At 38.0% G+C, this 19,946-nt stretch overlaps 1 protein-coding gene across 3 annotated transcripts in view; it reads left to right on the top strand.

The window, feature by feature from the left end:
* Positions 1-19,946, top strand: part of GAK (cyclin G associated kinase) — a 73,859-nt gene that overhangs the window by 30,744 nt on the left and 23,169 nt on the right. For all 3 annotated transcript variants that reach the window (XM_027708183.1, XM_027708184.1, XM_027708185.1), the window contains exons 12-20: positions 6,005-6,054; positions 6,141-6,289; positions 10,121-10,243; positions 11,939-12,072; positions 13,283-13,477; positions 14,039-14,156; positions 16,201-16,280; positions 16,634-16,827; positions 18,660-18,818. In XM_027708183.1, coding sequence (XP_027563984.1) covers positions 6,005-6,054; positions 6,141-6,289; positions 10,121-10,243; positions 11,939-12,072; positions 13,283-13,477; positions 14,039-14,156; positions 16,201-16,280; positions 16,634-16,827; positions 18,660-18,818 — 1,202 coding nt within the window. The remainder of the gene's footprint in view (positions 1-6,004; positions 6,055-6,140; positions 6,290-10,120; positions 10,244-11,938; positions 12,073-13,282; positions 13,478-14,038; positions 14,157-16,200; positions 16,281-16,633; positions 16,828-18,659; positions 18,819-19,946) is intronic.

Here is a 19,946-nt window from a genome sequence, read left to right as displayed (position 1 = left end):
AATTGAGTATATTGCAGCTGTAATTGTTTGACCTTGTTTTGGTTGATAGCTCTTAATGGGTGGGAGTACTGTCATATCCAAATGAGATCAATGACCACAGGCCTTTTCAAGCTAATGGGGGATACAACACTTGCATGGGCTCTGGTGGATTGACAGAGGATTGTCAGACAGTATTTTATGTTCCAAGATTCATCATGAGGAGATCAGTCCCTCACAGATGTTTTGGACTAGGTTGGTTGAATAGGAGGAATAGGAGGGTTTATATTGAAGTGATTCTTGAACAGCGCCTCTGACAGAACATGTGAGACTGTCAGGTATTTTTTTAAGTTCTGCACTATCATAAAAAGATCTTGGTTTTGTGTAGGACTCTCTGTCTTCATACTACATTTCTGGTTTTTTGTGTTATCTAAGTGAATTTAGTCATTGGGTTGAGGAATGGAGAAAAAAAGGAGGGAATGTGCCAAGTATGTCATTATGTTAGTGAGAACCAATTACTTCAATACTAATTTTCCTGGTAATATTTAATCAATACTGAAAAAAGGAAACTCTCTCCACTTGTAATCTGCCAATATTCTTTAGCAGCCCTTAGTTCTATAATTTTCATTCCTTGATAAGCCTGTAGTGTATTTTTAATCCTAACTGTATTTAACTGTTCACTGAAATGGCGAAACATGAATTAACATGACCAATACTTAATGTTCTGTAGGACCTAAGGTAGGGTCAGGTCCTTTGGCATTCAACATTTATTCTGCTGCTGGGAGTCCCACGACTGGGCTTGCTCATTCTTAAACTATGTTTCAATCAAGCTGAATTGTTAATGCTTTGTTTGCATCTACTATAGGGCGTGTCTCTCTCTGTTGTGGTCACTCTCTGCTTTACAAGCTTGTCTTGTGGCTACAGCTGATACACTCAGTGATGTGAGAATATCTCTTCTACTATTGTGTGCTTGACTACCGTTCCAAAACTCTTCAACCAACACAAGAAGCAGACATTCTGCACCAATTAAAATGTCTCTTCCTTGTCACGCATCTTTGCCACCACGCTTAAGCACTCCTTGTGTTGGAGTCTGCCATCTCATTAGGTAGGGGTTCTCCTTCCTGCTTATGATTGCTTTTCTGAATTGTGGAGTTACTTCCTTTATCTGCAGACAGACTTCTGTTACACTTGTGTGTTTCTCTCTTGTGAAGCTTCTGTGCCCTTGACCAGCTTTTATACTCATTGAGGTCTGCATCCACACAGGTTACAAATGCCCTACCAAAAAACATAGCTAAATGTTTAAAGTATCTGATCTTCACTGGTATTGAAAGCAGCACTCAAAACTTATGATCAGTCTTCTTTTGCTTTGTCAGAACAATCTCTTTCACTGAAGAGATTCTGATGTAGTAATCTATGGAACAATTAGCTGCCTTTTATTGCCAGTTTTCTTTGCTTCTGAGGTAATTTTGTTTCTGCTTTAATGCCATGTTAATATCATGAATCTTTGTATTACATTAGGTAGTTGAATGATTAATTCAGTTTTATGAAGCAAAACCAAGTGGGAACAGATTGATGTGAATTTCAGTGCTGCTTTTCTTCATTGCTTTTAAAAAATAAACTGAAAAATAAAAGGTACTTAGCTAATTAATAGATATTTTTTCCTAATCTTGTAAGCGTAGAGATGTCTGGAGGAAGATTGCTTAGTGTTAAGGCATTATTTAACTGAAGATAATGGTGTATATACTCACATTGTAGCTATGCTGGTTAGTCTGTCATTCTTTGTTCTTTCTCATCTTTAGCTAATAACACAGGGCAACTATGCACAGCTGTAGAATTTTGTTCTGTATGCTAATTCATTTATTTTGTTAATTTAATTGCTATTTTTAATGTAATTGTTTTTAGCTTAATTTACTGGAATGATCTTCTGTATAATATTAGTTGTGGTCTCTAGGTGCAGCTGTTTTCTGGCAAGGTTGATAATGCCAACCATTTACATAGTGAAAAGTTTTTTAACATCTAATTAAAACTTCTGATTTTTGCTTAGGTATTTATTCTGCAAAATGAGAATTTATGTCTTACTTGCTGCATTTCATAGAATCATACAACAGTTTGGATTGGAAGCATCACCTAGTTCTAACCCCTGTGCAATGGCCAGGAACACCTTCCACTAGACCAGGTTGCTCAAAGCCCCATCCAGCCTGGCCGTGAACGTTTCCAGGCATGGGACATTTGCAGCTTCCCTGTTCCAGGGCCTCACCACCCTCACAGTGAAGAATTCCTATCTATCTCATCTATCCCTGCCCTCTCTCAGTTTAAAACCATTCCCTCTTGTCCTATCACTACATGCCCTTGTAAAAAGTCCTTCCCAACCTTCTTGTAGGCCCCCATTAGGTACTGTAAGAAAAAACCCCATGCCTGTGTTTGGAGACTACACTAGTCTAGTCCAGTCCCTCTAGACTTGCTAAAAACCCTTGAATCAGCCTGGTACCATCAGAAAAGTGACTAAATATTAGTGTCATATTACACATTCTTATTAAGCTTAATTAGAGCCTTAAAAGCACATTGAGTTTTACATATTGAATCACAGGCCAGAAACCCTCTTTGCAAATCTGTTTATGTGTTTGTGTGCTTTCCTACTCTTACCACCTGCCAGAAACATTTCTATGTAAATGAAATTTCTGCTGTTAACAACATGAAAAGAAAGACCTTGTTTGTGATTTGTAGTGACAGGGTTATATCTTATATATGTAGGAATGCTTACCAATGTGAAGAAGCATTTTTTCACCTTCTTGCTGTTTAAAGAAATGCCAGTTACCATAAAACACTCCACTGTAAACAGAGTACCTTGTGTTCAGGTATTACTACTGAAATAGCTCTGAAATCTTCAGAATAAAGTTCAAGGAACTTTAAGGACACGGTGATATGTTCTGGACATTCCTAAATTGATTAAACTAAATTCCTGGTACTGCAGTTTAGAAACTAAGTTTTAATTGCTCAAACATTCTTAGACTTCTTCAGTGTAACAAGCACACAGCTTTTTTTTTTCCCCTTCAAAACAGCATGCTTGAGTTGGCTGTGCTCTGTTGCTGACATGCTAAACTGCATTCTTGCAGCAATGTGTGTATGGTGAGGTCCATGCTCCTAATAATGTTGCATTTTAATTTAGACAAGTGTAAAAACCAGAGCCGAATCCAGTGGTGTTGCTAGTAAGAAGTCAGAATCTGAAAGTCTTCCCACAGGAAGGGGTATGAGGACTATTGGGTTTTGGCTCTTAATAGTTCTGCAATTCTGTTTCATGTTTCTGCTTAACCTTGGTGTTAAAGCATTGAAGAGATAAAGGTTCTTTGTTCTTCAGCTGTTGTATTAGGTAGTCAAAAAAAGGTATATCAAAAAAAGGTGTATATATATATTAGACATATCAAAAAAAGTTGGTATTATTACAGAGATCTACATGTTTTCTTGCTTGAAGCTCTTAGGCGTAAGCAACAAATAACATTTGATACTTCTTAATTATATGAAGGACTATAATCATAATTAATTTTTGTAAGAAATCATGATAAGCTCTGAATGTAAATTTCTGCCCTAATTACTTTGGCTGCAACAGTGTTGCCGCTTGAGCTTACCTATGTCCTTCCAATGGTGCAACATGTTTTGAAATAGTGGCCATTTGTCTACCTCCCTATGCAAGATTTTTCAAGGCTGAGGAATTTTTTTTTAGTGCTATGTCTAGTGAGACTCAGCCTTCTTTGTGGTGATTTCAGTTTGAGATAGCCTTCGATTCAGAACAGTTGTCCTTGCCTTATCTAAGATCCTCCTCACAGTCCTTTATTCAATAATTTTTTAATCAATCCCTCTAACCTCCTTCATGTTTACTAGCAAGCAATAAAGAATCAAAGTTTAATGTTCTCTCTTGGTGTGTAAAATTTGAGTTCAGTGTCCTGGGTCTGCTCTTTTATGTAGTGTCTTGAAACTTTGTTGGAAACTCTGCATTCCTTAAACAAGCGTTGTAGTGTTGTGATGACATTTTGATGTTCTGGAGTTAATGTCCTACTGACGTATTTAAGTTAGGAATGTCTAAGTTAAGTTCTGTAGGTGAGAGTTGTTCTTATTGCCAATCCAGGAGTGCAGACCTATGTAATTATACTCAAGGACGTTGGCCTGCACTGAGTCTTTTCAGGTTTTTTTGTTTGTTTGTTTTGGTTTTTGTTTGGTTTTTGTTTGTTTGTTTTTAGTTTTTTTCATTCTGCTACATAGCAGATACCTTAGAAAGAAAAAATAATAGTGATCTTAAATTAGTAAATTTTTGACATAATGTGGGTGATAAGGTAGAGATGCAGGGAATAGACCTAAATAAGTAAATTAAAAAAAAAAGTCACTGGGAGATGATCTTTAAAAAAGGCTGCTTTTTAAATCTGTACACAACTGTATAAACAGATGACACTCAAAAGAAAGATCTGTCTGGAGGGTTTCCCAGTTGCACCCTGTCTATTAAACAGATCACAGCCTCAGTTATTAAGAAAAAAGAAGGGTAGTTGTAGTTGATGACTCCCTTCTGAGGGGAACTGAAGGCCCTGTATGCCAACCAGACCCATCCCACTGGGAGGTCTGCTGCCTTCCTGGGGCCCAGGTGAGGGATATTAGCAGGAGACTCCCCAAGCTAATTCAGCCCTCTGATTATTACCCACTGTTTGTAGTCCAGATTGGCAACGATGAGATTGATAAAAGAAGTACCAGGGTAATTAAAAAGGACTTCAAGGCTCTGGGCCGTTTGGTTGATGGGAAAGGAGCGTAGATTGTGTTTGCCTCAGTTCCTGCAGTAGCAGGGATGAATGAGGAGAGGAGTAGGAAAATCCATTTTATCAATAGGTGGCTAAAGGATTGGTGCCACCAGCGGAATTTTGGGTTTTCTGATCATGAGGCAATTTTTATGGTGCCAAACCTGCCAGAGTTAGATGGGCTTCATCTGTCTAGCAAGAGCAAAAGGACTCTAGCCTGTAAGTTGGCAGGGCTGATCAAGAGGGCTTTAAACTAGGTTTGAAGGGGGAAGGGCTTGGAACCAGGCTCTCCAGCTGAAATGCGTGAACACCAATGCACACAGCATGGGTAACAAACAAGAGGAGCCATTGTGCAGCAGGAAAGCTGTGATGTAGTTGCCATCAGAGAAGCGTGGTGGGATGACTCACGTGACTGGAGTGCTGCCATGGGTGGCTACAAGCCCTTCAGAAGGGACAGGCAAGGTAGGAGAGGTGGAGGAGTGGCTCTGTATGTTAGAGAGTCTCTTGACTCTGTAGAACTTGAGGTCAGTGATGATAAGGTTGAGACCTGTGGATCAGAATCAAGGGGAGTCTGTTGCTGCACCATGATTAAATTACTTAAATTAAGTTTGAGACTCTTCTGTGGGAGGCCTGGGGTCAATCCAGTGAGGAAACTTGACTCTATGAGTGTGGGGCGTGTGGGGAGTCAAGCAGGGCACCCATGGGCTCACTGGAGCCACCCACTGTGAAGGGGCTCCGGTCCTGGCAGTGGCAGTTTGGTGGTGGGAGTGTGACTGCCAGACTGCCCCTGAATGATCAGACAGGGAAGTTTCCTTAACACTATTCATATGGAATCCAGATACTCGATAGCATGGCCATCTGTGCCAGATAGTAACATACCAGAGTTACATAATTTTAAACTTTGAAGCTTCAACTAGGATGTTAATGCTTCCTCATTAGGCTTTCAAACTGATACCCTACAGTGAATTTTTATCAGTAAGAGCAGGGGCTAGAGGAGTGAGTTAAACATTAAAGGCATCTCTACAAAATCCCAGAGATGGTTTTGAAGGAACTGATTTAAATGAGGAACTGTTCAAACACAGTATCTGTTCTGACCCTGTTCTGAAAACCTTGAAGTGTGAGGTAGCAATCCTCAAATGGAAGAAATGAAATGTTATTCATGCTCTTGAATGTGGCCTGAGAGACCTGGCTTTTAAACTTATGGCTTGAATGATAGTATTTCCCAATACTAACTCCAATGTGTTCTGTTTCAGTTATGCAAAAGGAGACTTGGATATATCATACATCACTTCCAGAATTGCTGGTATGATAGCTATGTTTTTCTTAAGCATAACTTCTCAGTGTTCTTATAGTATGAAAAATGTCACCTGCTGTTTGTTCTGTCTTTAGTGATGTCCTTTCCAGCTGAAGGTGTAGAATCTGCCATCAAAAATAACATAGAAGATGTGCGGTTATGTCTGGACTCTAAACATCCTGGCCACTATGCTGTGTACAATCTCTCTCCAAGAACATACAGGGCTTCGAGATTCCATAATAGGGTGTGTATAGTTTTTGTGTATTTCTGTAAAAGATCTTGCAACAAAATGTCCTGATTATACCTTCAGCTTTTTATTGTGAAATATGTTCAAGGAGGCTAATCAAAAAGATGACAAAGAATAATAATAAAAAAAATAAACATGACAAAAGAATAAGTGTAAACACAAGTTCAAAGAGTTAACTTGAATTCTGCTTGTCTTTGCTTTAAATCCAAACTTAATTGATTACAAACTAATCTTTTTCTGACTAAAGTCCACTTTTCCTAGGCCAGTGATATCTTTGAAAACATGTCCAGGTACCTTACACGTTTCAAATTTAAGTGGGGAATACTGCATGTAGTTCAAGTCTTACTAAATTTCAACCTCTCCTATATTCTGCCACTTTCCTTCATCAAGGATATGGCAACTGATTTGCTTAACCCATTCACTGGACTTTCTCCCACTACACAGCACTTGACTCCCATATGACTCAGCTCACTGACTGTTGGTACTGTCTTCAGTATTGTTGTAGCTTAGCTGACCCTCCATTGGCCTTCCTGGCAATTTCTCTGATACTGAAATGAAGATATTTGCCTAAATCGGTAACGAGGTAGTGAGCACAGCTTGTTAGCTGTTCAGATACTGGACTCCTGTGTCCGTTCCCAAGTAAACCTCAGCTGTCCTGCAAGAGGCTCAACAGTGGAGACTTTCATTGTGTTGTGAGTTGTGTCACTGGCCACATTAGACCTCACCTAAACAGTCTGTACTGATCATGCCCCTTTCTCCCAATACTGTCTGCCCAGAAGAGAGTCCAGAATTGTTATTTGTTACAGGAATCCCCTTGTTCTGCAGGTCCATCCTTGGCATTGCTTTAGCTATCACAGTTGGTTTAACATGTCAGGCTGAGGTATATTTAATGAATTTGTCCTAGTGCTATCACTTCCTTCCTTTTGTTTTGTTGTAAGCTTGTCTACAAGATTGAGTATTGTCACACCTGAAAGAAGTAATTACTGCCTCTTTGGATAGATGCAATCAGCTGCTTTATCTGCAGCTGGTTCAGTATGAGGCTCAGGGAGAGGTTATTTAAGATGGAAGGCAAAGCTTAATCATGCAGGAAACCTCCTACATGATTATTGGTAGCAGCTACCTCAAAGCAAAATGTTCAGCAATGCTTTTTAGCACTAAATTGCTGGAAAGTCTACTGAGGCTGTTGTAGTGAACTGATTTATTCCTCATACTACAAAGCTGTTGATCTCTGTTTATGGAATGATAAATTCTGTGGCTGGGAATTAGTTTATGCTGAAAATGGTTTTTTGGTTATGCAAGTCTGAGGTGTCTGTACACTGATATTTCTGATGTATTGGTGCTATGAATGGTAATATAAGCACAGCTAAATCTACCAGTGATCTGAAATTGTTCTCATCTAAGTTTATCTTTTTGACATTAATGTTGTCTTACTATCTTTCTTTTGCTGAGTAGTAATAATAGGTCATAACTAGTCAAAACATTGTAGGTTCCTGCTAACTTTATTGTCTAGGAGTATTTAGGAAGTTTCTACAAAGCATTGTCTTGTGGTTTTTGATTGTTTTTTTTTGTTGTTTTTTTTTTTTAAAGGTGGCTATTTTACTTGGAAAACAAACTCTTTAATTATATTTGGAAATTTTACCTGCCCATTCTTGAAATTGAGATGTCCAGCAATTCTGACTAACTTCATTATTCAGTGCTGGGTGAGAGCAGCCATGCAGGAACCTAAGGAGGCTTAGGGTTTTTTTTTCTTTAGTGCCTCCTAAAGATAATTAGGGCAAGCCTTAAACTTGATCATAGGAGAACAGTTTCTAAAATTTTTAATTCTGACACTTTGCTTAGAATGTACTTATGAAATTACATATTCTTGGCTTCTTGCTGTATGCTATCTGTATGGAACTTCTGCAAATTTCTTTAATCTTGGTTAGAAGCATTGGTAGCTTTGAAGTCTCCTCAGCTAGTTTTGAGTCCTGCTAGGAATAGGTTGCTCAGAGATTGTGCACTGTCTATCATTCTGCTAATTGTCAAGACACTTTGAGCTTAAAATACAGCCAAAGAAACAGAAGGTAGTTTTGTTATATCTGTTTACATCTTGTAATAAAACTAGTCTTTGAGTAGAAAGTAAATAGTAAATTCCCCAGAAAAGTCCTTACTGTTTACTTTTTTGAATACACATGCTTTTCTAGGCTGTGTTCTTGTTTGAAGCTGCAGTGCTGCAATGTGATTCTTTCACTGTGTCGTGGTTTAACCCCAGCCAGCAACCAAGCTGCACATGACTGCTCACTCACTCCTCACTGGTAGGATGGGGGAGAGAATCAGAAGGCTGACAGTGAGAATGCGTGGGCTGAGATAAAAATAGTTTAACAGGTAAAGCAAAAACTGCAAGTGCAAGCAAAGCAAAACAAGGAATTCATTCACCACTTCCCATGGGCAGGCAGGTGCTCAGCCATCTCTAGGAAAGCCAGGCTCCATCACATGTAATGGTTACTTGGGAAGACAAACGCTATCACTCTGAATGTTCCCCTTTCCTTCTTTCTGCCCCAGCTTTATATGGTGAGCATGATGTCCTATGGTATGGAATATTCCTTGGGGTCAGCTGTCCTGGCTGTGTTGCTTCCCAGCTGCTTGTGCACCCCCAGCTGCTCGCTAGTGATGTGGTGTGAGGGGCAGAAAAGGCCTCGCTTTGTGTAAGCAGCACCCAGCAATAACAAAAACATCCTTGTGTTATCAGCACTGTTTCTAGCACAAAGCTAAAACACGGCCTCATTTAGTTACTACAAAGAAAATTACTCCAGCCAAAACCAGCACACTACTGTTGTAATATTTGGGATGTAGTGAAGCCCGCAGTTGAGGTTTATTGAGTCCTGTGTTGAGTGGGGATATAAAGGACTTCTTATCTTAGCTTTTATTTATTCACTGGCGACTTTGTGTAAGCTTTCACTAACAAAGGAACATTCAATTTAAATCTCTTGCAAAGTGATGCTTTCTGAAACGGCCTTTTTTTAATTAAAATACTAGAGTACAGTTAAATGTTGTGGAAGACTTGTATGTCAGCTTTTTTTCCTGTGCTTGCTACAAAGTCAGTATTTTGTGATAATCAGTTCAGGTAATTCATTGCAGAGGAACCCTTGAACTCTTTATCTGGGTAGGAAAACATCTTGCTGATAGGAAAACTTTGTCTTTGACATGTGGCAATTGCAGTTGAGATTAAAAACAAATAGGAGAAGCTTGCTTTGTAAGTTGCTTCCTTGATCTTGAATATATCTGCTCTTTAGGTGTTGCAAGTGTACAAAGGACCACATTTTGTACACTGCATCCTTAGTAGACAGCTGATTTTAGGATATAGGCTATTAGTAGTGAAGCTGATTAGTTGGTAATGTTTTGTAGCACTAATTGCAGAAGGAATATTACTTAACCACTGAAGATCTTTGAATAAAGGACAAATATAAAAAGAAGCCTAGTCTTTTTATTGTTGGGGACTTTTTGGCTTTTTTTGGCTTTTTTTACCTAAGTGTATGTGTGCAACAGTTGAAAGCTGTTTTACTTGATTCCTTGCTCTTAAGAATATTTCAGATAGTAATTTGAGTTGTTGATACTTCTAGTGCAGCAGACTTGTAGACAGGACTGGAGTTTCATTGCACTTCATCCTATAAAGTGGCGTTTACACTGTGTGAGACTACTTTTCTTGAGCACCTTGCTTAATTTCAACATGAAGGTGGCATTAAAGTGTAAAATTGCCTCTTATGTGCACAGCTTATGCTATGCAAATGTATATGACTGTGATCTTGTTTCTCACATCTACTACTGTCTCTCTCATCTCTCTCATTGCAGGTTTCTGAATGTGGCTGGCCAGCAAGACGAGCACCAAATCTTCAGAATCTTTATAGCATATGCAAGAACATGCATTTGTGGCTGAAACAAGACCAGAAAAATGTTTGCATTGTGCACTGCCTTGTAAGAAATTGGTTTAAGTCTGAAATAGAGCTTTAAATTGTGATTAAGAGTGCTAATATCCATTTAGTCTGTGACTCTTATTGACTTTCTCTGCTGGGGGCAATTCCTTCCTGCTGTGTCTCTAGGGAAGTTACTTGCATCAATTTTCTCCTTAGGGAAATTAGTAGGGTAATGTAACCCTTACTTGCGTGTAGAATGGAAGGCAGTATACAGGAGTCATTAAGATAAAGTAGCCTTTGGGAAAAAAAAACTGCTCTACTGTTTCAGTGTTTGCTCTGTTTTTTGCCTTCCAAGTGCCAGATGGGTGTACACTGCATTTCCCACTACTGTCCACTTAGAATGTAATCTGTAGCCACGGAATTTCAGAAACTGACTGTGAGATGCTTGGTTAACTTGCTTCTGCTGGCAGCAGATCGCTCTGTAACTTTCACTGGTCTCTAAAGTGTTATTAACTTGGTATAACCAAAAAAAGCAATAAAACCCTTTATAGAGCCATGTCATGTCAAATATGGGGGTGGGAGGAATGAATTTAAAGAAGAGTTACTCTGTTCAAAATTTGAAAATACGAGGTTACTCTTATGTTTGTGTGAAGGAATTGCATGCGAAATTTTTACGTTCTTAATTTTGTTGTACAGTAAAAAACAGAAACCTCACCATTGTGACAATGCTTGCAATGCTGCTGGAAAGCACTCAGAACCTGTCCTTTGATATGGTATAGCAGTCTATGAGGAATATCACTACTGGAGTCAAAAAGAGAATTTGTTAATCTGACAAACCATACTTGTGTGTTTTGCAAGGAAAAAAAATCAGTTAATGTCAGATCCTGAAAACCGATGTAACTTTCAGTGCTGCTGTGAGGTTAGGTGTCTAATTCTAATGTGATACTTCTAGTATCTCAGTATCACGTGATTGGTGGTCAAGTAGGTAAGAAGCAGATGTGATGAATTAGCACATCTTTCCCTTCAAGTGTTTTGTTTAAGGTACCTAACTCATCCCTTTTCCTCAGTTGTGAGGGGAACTTTTGTATATATGTGGCTGCATGACAGACGTGATGTGAAAAGCGTACACCAGAAATGAATGATAAAAGTTCTGTTCCATGCTGCTAGCAAAAAAACCTTAAGTCCTGTTCTGTCAGCCCTTACCTCTTTTAAATCTTCTACCTTTTTTAATACAGGGATGAATCTGGGATATGTACGCAGCTGTGATTCCAGCAGAAAGGTTCAGTGTTTTAGCCTCCTTCCATTAATTTCATCGCAAGCTATTAATATCAGTCAGTTTTAGACAGAGGATTAGAGTTTTTAGTGAGTTTAGTTCTTCTGAATTTTTGTACTTCTCTTACAGTAGAAGTCCATGGTTGTCAGCCAAAACCAGCACTGAACTGGGGTTTCAAACAGCAGCCAGGAAAGAAACTTTAAAAATGGGTGTTACTGACAGTAAGAAAAAAAAGATCAATTGAAAATTTCAAATAGTGTTATGCTAAAGTAATTTTTCATATTTGAGCAAGCAGATAATATGTATCTTTTGCATTGTGAGGAAATTAAATGAAAACCTTTGACGTTCAGATACAAACTTTGAATCTGGTGATGGCCCTAGACCTCGGACTTCATAACATTAGATAAGGAGACAGCATGTTCTTCAGTAACTTGGGAAATGCCTTTTCCGCTAGGTTTAATAACAAAGTAACTTTTTTTTTAGGATGGAAGAGCGGCGTCTGCTGTTGTAGTTTGTTCCTTTCTGTGCTTCTGTCGTCTCTTCACTACTGCTGAAGCTGCAGTTTATATGTTCAGCATGAAACGCTGTCCACCTGGCATTTGGCCTTCTCATAAAAGGTACTGTAAGGTACTGTTGAGGCCGGTAGTTATTAAATTCTTAGTATGGTACAGGATGCTTTTTAGAAAGAGATCATTTCAATAATGTCTGTGTTGGAATATGTGTTTTTCCAAGTATTTTGCTGTATCATAAATAGAGAAATTCTGAATCTGGACTTTGTGACCCTGTAAGTTACTCATGATGTTCTTATCAGAAGTGGTTCAAGTGTGACCAGTAGTGAAGAAGTGTTAGGAATGAAAACAAGGGTATGCAGAGTTTTGAATGCTTTCTTAAGTATAAATCCCCTGCCACATTTGACTTGTTCCATGTTTCCTAGTTTATTACAATAGGTTTTGTTGTATCAGAACACTGAAGTTATGTGGCAATACCAATAATTATTTCTGTCAATTGGGTAAGAATGCTTAATGCTTTTTAAAGGAGTGCCTGCAGAGGTGACTTGCCTATACTTTGACAAATGTTTTCAACCAACTCTTTGATTTAATTTGATAGATATTATAACAGTAATGTCTAAATAGCAAGTGACACTGGTAGTAAGGGTGTTTCCTACCAGAAGCATTAGATTTTGAAGGGTGAGAAGTAGAGTATTAGTTCAGTATAAATGACAGATTATGCTGTTGTACAGATTTACTTTAAGTGTATTTAAAGGGTTCTCTACAAGATAATTTATAGTAATGAGGACAAATTTAAAGACTTTAGGAAGATTTGAGTGATCCATAATGTGCAATATATGAAATAAGTAGTTCTTGTAGTTTAGTGTTTAAGACCTTTGGAAAGAGTGGCTGGTTTGTTTTACAAGTGAATATAGGTAAAGCTACATTCCTAAAGCAGTGGCTGGAGCTGTCTGGAATGTGGGACATGGGTGCAGATGAGTTCATATGGAAGGCTGTATTCAATTTTCTGGGCAGTATATTTTTCTGTTGTGATGCAGCCATCAGGCTTCCATACAGAAACTGTTGTTGTCCCTAAAATGAGAGGCTGGCTACAGTTGAGAAATATTTCTCTGTGTTTCTATTTAATTTTCCTTTAGTGACACTCTGTATCAGATTTGAAAATGTTTCCTGAAAGTGCTGTTAAATCTTTCCAGTGTTTTACTGTTAACACTCATCACTACTTAGTGACTGTATAAGAACAGGAGTAACTCACTTATGTGTTCACCCATTTTTTAGAATTTTGTTCTCTGACTAAGTGAGTACCTTGTGGTTTTGGCAGATACATTGAATACATGTGTGACATGATGGCTGAAGAACCCATTATTCCTCACAGCAAGCCCATCCTCATCAGATCTATTGTCATGACTCCTGTTCCACTTTTCAGTAAGCAGCGTAATGGCTGCAGGCCTTTTTGTGAAGTTTATGTGGGAGATGAGAGAGTAACCACTACATCCCAGGAATATGACAAAATGAAGTAAGTACAGCTTACAACTTGCACTGAAACAGCACATTATTTTTTTCTAGACTCCTCTGTCCCATTTTAGCTCATCTTGAAAGGTAAATCGTGGGGAAGAGAATGTTGTTGTAGCAGCTTGGATCTGGTCTTGCAGAACAGTGGGGGTGATGGTGGGGTGGCACTGCAGTGGACACTGCAAGGCAGACGAGAGCAAGGCTCTCTTCTCACTCCACGTGATGTAAAACTAGGAATATTGATCCTTAAGGTACATGTACATGCACTGAACAGAGAATCATGTCTCAGTCATGGACACTGTAAGGATTCTTCAGGCATGGTAGCTGTAAGGTGACTGCTTCATAGCCCCTGTACAGCTCTGGTGTCTGCATGGGAATTGCAAATGGTACTGACAATACCAGGTGTATGTAATCAAAGACAGGAAAAGTGACAGAATACCCAAGTCTTTTTAACTTTCTAGCTACTGAAGGCCTTGGAGAAAGTAGACTAAGCATAAGGTAATACATTATGTTTTAGGGTTTTTTTAAGCTAAATTAACTGTTATGTGTTTTTTTTTTTCTTTAGGGAGTTTAAAATTGAAGATGGGAAAGCAGTAATTCCACTGGGTATAACAGTCCAAGGAGATGTTCTCATTGTGATCTATCATGCCAGGTCAACTCTAGGAGGGCGACTACAAGCCAAGGTAATGACAAATTTAAGAGCCTACATGAGGACTTTCTTTTTCTTGTTGCAGTTTTGTATCCTACTCATAATCTACTAAGTACTTCACTTTATTTGCTGCTCTTTATCAAAGAAATGCATGAGGTTTTCATACACTTGCGAATTCAGCTTTTTCAAGTCTTCTGAGTATGTCAATTCTTAATGTATTGCAAGATCACGAAAAACTTGCTAATGAAGCCTGTCTTCAAATTTCTTATAAAAGAGTCATGTTCTTTTTTCTCCAGATAAGTAACCCAAATTAAACTTGGAAATCCATGTAAAAGATAAGAAGGGATAGTGCAAAGTTTGGATAACTTGGAGCATTGTGGAAATTGAGCCAGACAGTTCTTCAGACAGTTTCTATACATGTGGGACAAACATGCATATTCATACATAATCTACTATTAATGAAATAGATTGTTTTCCCTATGTTTTTTCTACTGTGGGAATAGGAAGGTGAGTATCAAATCTTGTCATGTTGCAGAGATTAGCCCAGATCTTCCAGAGCACCTTAAAACTGAAAGCCCAGTGAAATTATTCCATAACTGGTATGGTTCAAGGTCGTCAGGAAAAAGGTGTACAACTGACATTGTTGAAATTTAATTGGAATTTAGCTAAAGCTAGGTTATACTCCTTAGGCAGTCTCGTTTTCATTGATGATAGGGTTTCTTTCATGGTATTTCTCTGGCGTTTATTCACTGATAGGAAAAGACTAGAATTTTCTCATCCACCAGCTGTAACGTGTGACACATTAACAGTGTTAGTCACAGTCTGGGTTGGGAGGTTTGATGGAACAATATTCAATGTGACCTTAGTTTTATGTGCTGTAAATTGCTGCCTGAACCTCTCTGCAGAACTCTTACAGAGGTCAACCACTGCATTTCAAGATTGCCTCTAAGTGTCTGGACATCGTGAATGTCTTCCACTTCCTCACAGATAATTTTAGAGAGGGTTTATTTTGTCTTGTAGGAAATGTCTTGCATAGGAAGGGATTAAGAAAATGGATTTAATAGGATGTTCAGGTTATCATGTGGGGTTCAGGGTAGGGATGGATGGATCAAAGAAGCTCTTTCCAGTATGTCCATGTCTGTCTTTTACTGAGGAGCCCAGCGCTGTATGCAGGACTACAGATCACTGGTGCTGAATAGAGGGGAAAGATCACTTCCCTCAGCCTTCTGTCAGTGCTTTGCCTATTACTTGCTTTCTGGTTATGAGGTTCAATAAATGCTCATTTACAAGAAAAGCTTTCATAATTCAATTTACTGGACTATTACTGTGTGCCTTTGTAAGGACTGGCAAGACTATTTCACATGTGCTGTAACTAAAGCTAGGGAACAAATATGTTCTGGATTTATCAGTGAGCCGTAGTTTGGATTTGTGCAAGATCAGGAGCTGCATGAATCTTCTGTAGTGGCAGTTTCTGGATGCTCGGTTTCTGATGAGGCATGGGAAAGTAGTTTTTCTGTCAAGAGAAGAAAAAGTTGAGAAAGTTGAGTGGTTAAAATGAGTCAGCTCAGAAAAGGCCTAAAATTCTGTCTGGAATAAATGGCTGACTTGAGAACTTTCAGAGAAAAAACTTTTTTGCATGCCTTATGAAGTGTTCTTTTAAATGTGCTACATTAAAACTGTTTTAAATCAATTACTTTTAATGTGACATATATTTCTTGATTAGTGTGTTGCACAGTGGGTTTTTCTGAGTGTATGTTATTCAGAAAAGTAGCAAAGGTCATGCTGTTTCAGCTTCCAGTACAGGATCTGTAAATACATAAAACTTTGATAGTCTGTTTTGAGGTTAGTGATGAGATGTATCTGACTCAAGGTATTTTGATTTGTTAGTGTTAGTAATAGATCTATTTATGTTCATCTCAAAGGATGAGTATACATGGAATTGAATGGAAAGTGTAGCAAAGCAAACACTTTAAAATATTTCAATGCTGAAAATACTTTGCATTGTATTCAAGGCAGAACACTGTGCATACTGTTCTTGTGGGTTTATGCTGTTTTCCTGTATTTCTTGTTTTCAACAGATGGCTTCAATGAAGATGTTTCAGATTCAGTTCCACACAGGTTTTGTGCCTCGAAATGCCACTACAGTGAAATTTGCCAAGTATGTTGACACCTTTTTGTAGGACACTGAAGGAAGTTTTCTTTGAAACTGTCTAAGCTGCCAAAAATCAACATATAGGAGGGGGAAGAAATACAGTCAATGTAGGAAGTAGATGACTTTGGTTGCAATAAGATTCTTTTGTTTTCTCACCTCAAGAAAACTGAAAGTTTTGTTCATATTACAACAAAAATCATGTACAAAAATACCACATGTTTAAAATATATGGGAAAAGTAAACAAATGCAGCATGTTTTAAGTCTAATACTAGTTGCTTTGAACTTTTGTTTTGTACTGCAGTAGACCTAATCCAGTAAACCATCAGTATCAAGCATCTATTTGTATGTGTCTTTACAGGTATGATCTGGATGCCTGTGACATACAAGAAAAGTATCCTGATTTATTTCAAGTCAATCTGGAAGTGGAGGTGGAGCCCAGAGATAGGCCTAGCTGTGAACAGCCACCGTGGGAGAATATGAATATAAAGGGACTGAATCCCAAGATCCTCTTTTCCACCCGAGAGGAACAACAAGAGATTTTATCAAAATTTGGTAATGAATCCCTTGAAAAACTTTCCAATGTACTTAGTGTTTGAGTCTTTTGTTTAGTTTCTGATGTTCCATTAAGTGAAATAAATTTAAAAGGTGGGGGTTTTTTGTAAATATCATTGAAAATGCGCATTGTATGAAGGAACTTAAATTATTCTCTAGTAATGGGTTATAATTATTCTTATCTTCCTTCTACTGTGGCTACATTTGCTTGCTTTGAAGCTATGAATATGCCATTTGCAGGATTTCAGCAAGTGGAATTTTCACACTCAGGATTTGTAGGCAAGATGTCTTGAAAGAGCTTTATTTGGCTAAGATGGCACCAGTATCATTTCACTTAAAATCATCTGAGCATTCCTCACAAATGGTCTTAACTAAAAATGTTTTTATCAGCATTGGCATAGCCAAGTAATGTTGTAATTCAATTCCTCAACTTTTCCTAATATGTTCCAGCAGACTCTTTATTTTAATACTACATATTCAGTGCTTCATCTGCAGGTGCCTGCATTAATTCCAGTTGATGCTATTCAGTATCTTCTGGTATCAGTAATTAGCTTTGACGTTTTCATTCAGGCTTTTAAGCTTTCTCTGTGTTTCCAGGATAAAAGGCGTGATGGAGATTACTATGGTGATTTTAGTGATAAATGAGATCTTACTCTATGCTGTTAATATGGTACATCTCAACTACATTTCTTTTGATACAAGAACCAGATAGTTGTTGCTGGCTTTTGTTTTCTTTTAAGCAGGATATGTTTTGTTTGTACTATGATTTATACAATTTTCTATGTAAATTAGTTTAATCCTACTGTAAACACAACCCTTGGGTCAGTAAAGTTAAGGTGTTTCATTGATGATGAGGATCTGTAAAAATTGCTCTTATTTTCTTAAGTCACTTCCATTTTCTGATGGATAAATGAAATGTAAGCATTTCAGGTTACACTAAAAGAATTTCTTAAAGTTGATGGGAAGAAAATAGTACAAAAGCAAGTGTTATGAACTGGTTTTATAAACTTGCCTTATTAAAATTTAATTTACTCTATTTCATTAATCATGATTTTTCATGTATGTTTTCTGAGACAGACTATTTTTTTCAGCATCTCTAAGCTACAACTGAGAATGAGGAAGGAGGGTGAAAGATTGCTCTACCAGTTTTGTATTCAGATTTAGACCAGAAGCTTTCTCTGAAGCATTTATCCATTCTCTTCAAAGAGTGGATGAATACCGACTTATTTAGGGAGTTTTCTCAATTTGCCATAAGAAAAACCTCATCTTTGAGAGATAATTTAGCAGCAGGTAACTCTGCCTGACTCAGTCCTACAGAAGAATCACTTAATATCTGATCTCAGTAAAATAAGAAATATAAAAAGCAGCACACAAGTGTATTACTTAACCCCTTGGTGATGTTTCTTAGCAACTCCAGAACTTAGTTCTTGTCTGGCTTTATACTCTTAGTTTTTTTTCTAAAGCTGCATTTGCTTCTTTTCTGTTGTTTTGTCTCTTATTGTAGATAGTGTTCATAGCTTTCACATGTTTTAGGGAATGGTTGGTACAAGTGAGGTGTTAGTTACATTTTCCTCCAAATGTAAGTAGAATGCTTGAGTGTTCTGCTATGAGTCTGATTTAATGTCCTAGCTGAAAACAAGGTCTTATCAGTTTTTTCAGTCGAAACAAATTCAATAATGCTAATTCCAATGGCAGAGTGTGGGCAGGAATTTGTCTTTGCAGAGCAATAGATACTTGCAGGCAGCAGTCAGTCTGCAAGCCAAGTATCAGCTTCTATGATGAGGATTGGGAAGTTTCTCTCTAAGGGTTCTGGCTTGAACTCTGTTTTATAGGGAAACCAGAGCTGCCTAGACAACCAGGTTCAACTGCACAATATGAAGCAGAAGCATCCCAGCTGGAGCAGTCATCAGAAAGTGCACCTACTGATACAGAATCCCCACACAGCAGTAGTACTGATGCAAATAACTTCTTTCACTCTCTGGACTGGAAAGGTACAGGTTTTCCTCTGAAGTAACTCCTGGGTTTATGTTTGTCTTGTATACCTTCCAATGAGTGCTTAAGCCTTCTTATGCAGCAAAAGTCTCTAATTCACCAGACTATGAGGAAAAGCTATTTAAAGAGTGAGCTCTGCAGACTAATAAGCAGTCATTCTGCTTCATTTGGATAAACACCAAGTAATGGGTTTTGGTGTTGAGCATAACTTAAATGCTGAGCTAAAGTTTTCTTTTTCTTATAAAAGTCTTAACCATGAAAGTCTATAAGGAAGCTTTGCATTCCCACAGCCCTACTTAGGCTGGAACAGAGGAAAGAAGGTAGACTAGCCAGTGGGGTCCAGATTAGTATTTATGGACGGTGAAAAAGTAACTTTGTAGTTCATGTGTAACCCCATTTTCTGTCTGCTGCTGTTACTGAATAAGTTATATTCCTTTAAGAGGAGTCTATGCAGCAGTGGAGGAAGATGATGGAAAATTCTTTTAACTTTAGCATAATAGTATATAGTCCCTATATTCTTGGTTAATGCTTAGTTTTGTACTATATACTGCTTAGTACAAATACCAGAGATTAGTGTGGCCTTTTGTTAGCTTCCTACATCTGTGACTAATAAGTCTTGTGCCAGTTAATGCTTCCTTATTTACTTACATTATTGATTAATGTGTACTAATAGATGTTTTAGTTTTGAGAACATAGATAGTGTTGGAGTAAAGAGTGGTAAGAGAAGTGCATCATGACCTGACCACATATTTGAGATAATCTTAAGGAAAGAAGATTCATCATAAGATCTGAGACCATAAAAGGGAATTTTGGGAAATGGGATGTTCCCAAACAACCACCAAAGATCCTGAAAAGACCTCTACGCAGACCCAAATAAGTTCACGGAAATAATTAGCATATACACATGTATTGACGAAATGTCATGGGTGTGTATAAATTTCATGAGTATAACCTGCCAGTACTGCTAATAAAGTAATGTCAGCTTTCTAATCTAGCAAACTGGTTGGAGAGTTTATTTCCCAGTTTTCAGTGGCACTGATATGTTGGCAAAAATGTCAGCAGCTGCTTAGGCTTTCATTGGGTGGAGCAGCAGTTACTGAGAGATCTTCTGAGCTGTAAGTGGCACA

The sequence above is a fragment of the Neopelma chrysocephalum genome, unplaced genomic scaffold (assembly GCF_003984885.1).
Source record: "Neopelma chrysocephalum unplaced genomic scaffold, ASM398488v2 Primary Assembly neopelma1_95715, whole genome shotgun sequence".
NCBI classification, from domain to species: domain Eukaryota; kingdom Metazoa; phylum Chordata; class Aves; order Passeriformes; family Pipridae; genus Neopelma; species Neopelma chrysocephalum.
The sequence above is the reverse complement of the archived record's forward strand: the minus strand, read 5'-3'. Positions and strand labels throughout refer to the sequence as shown.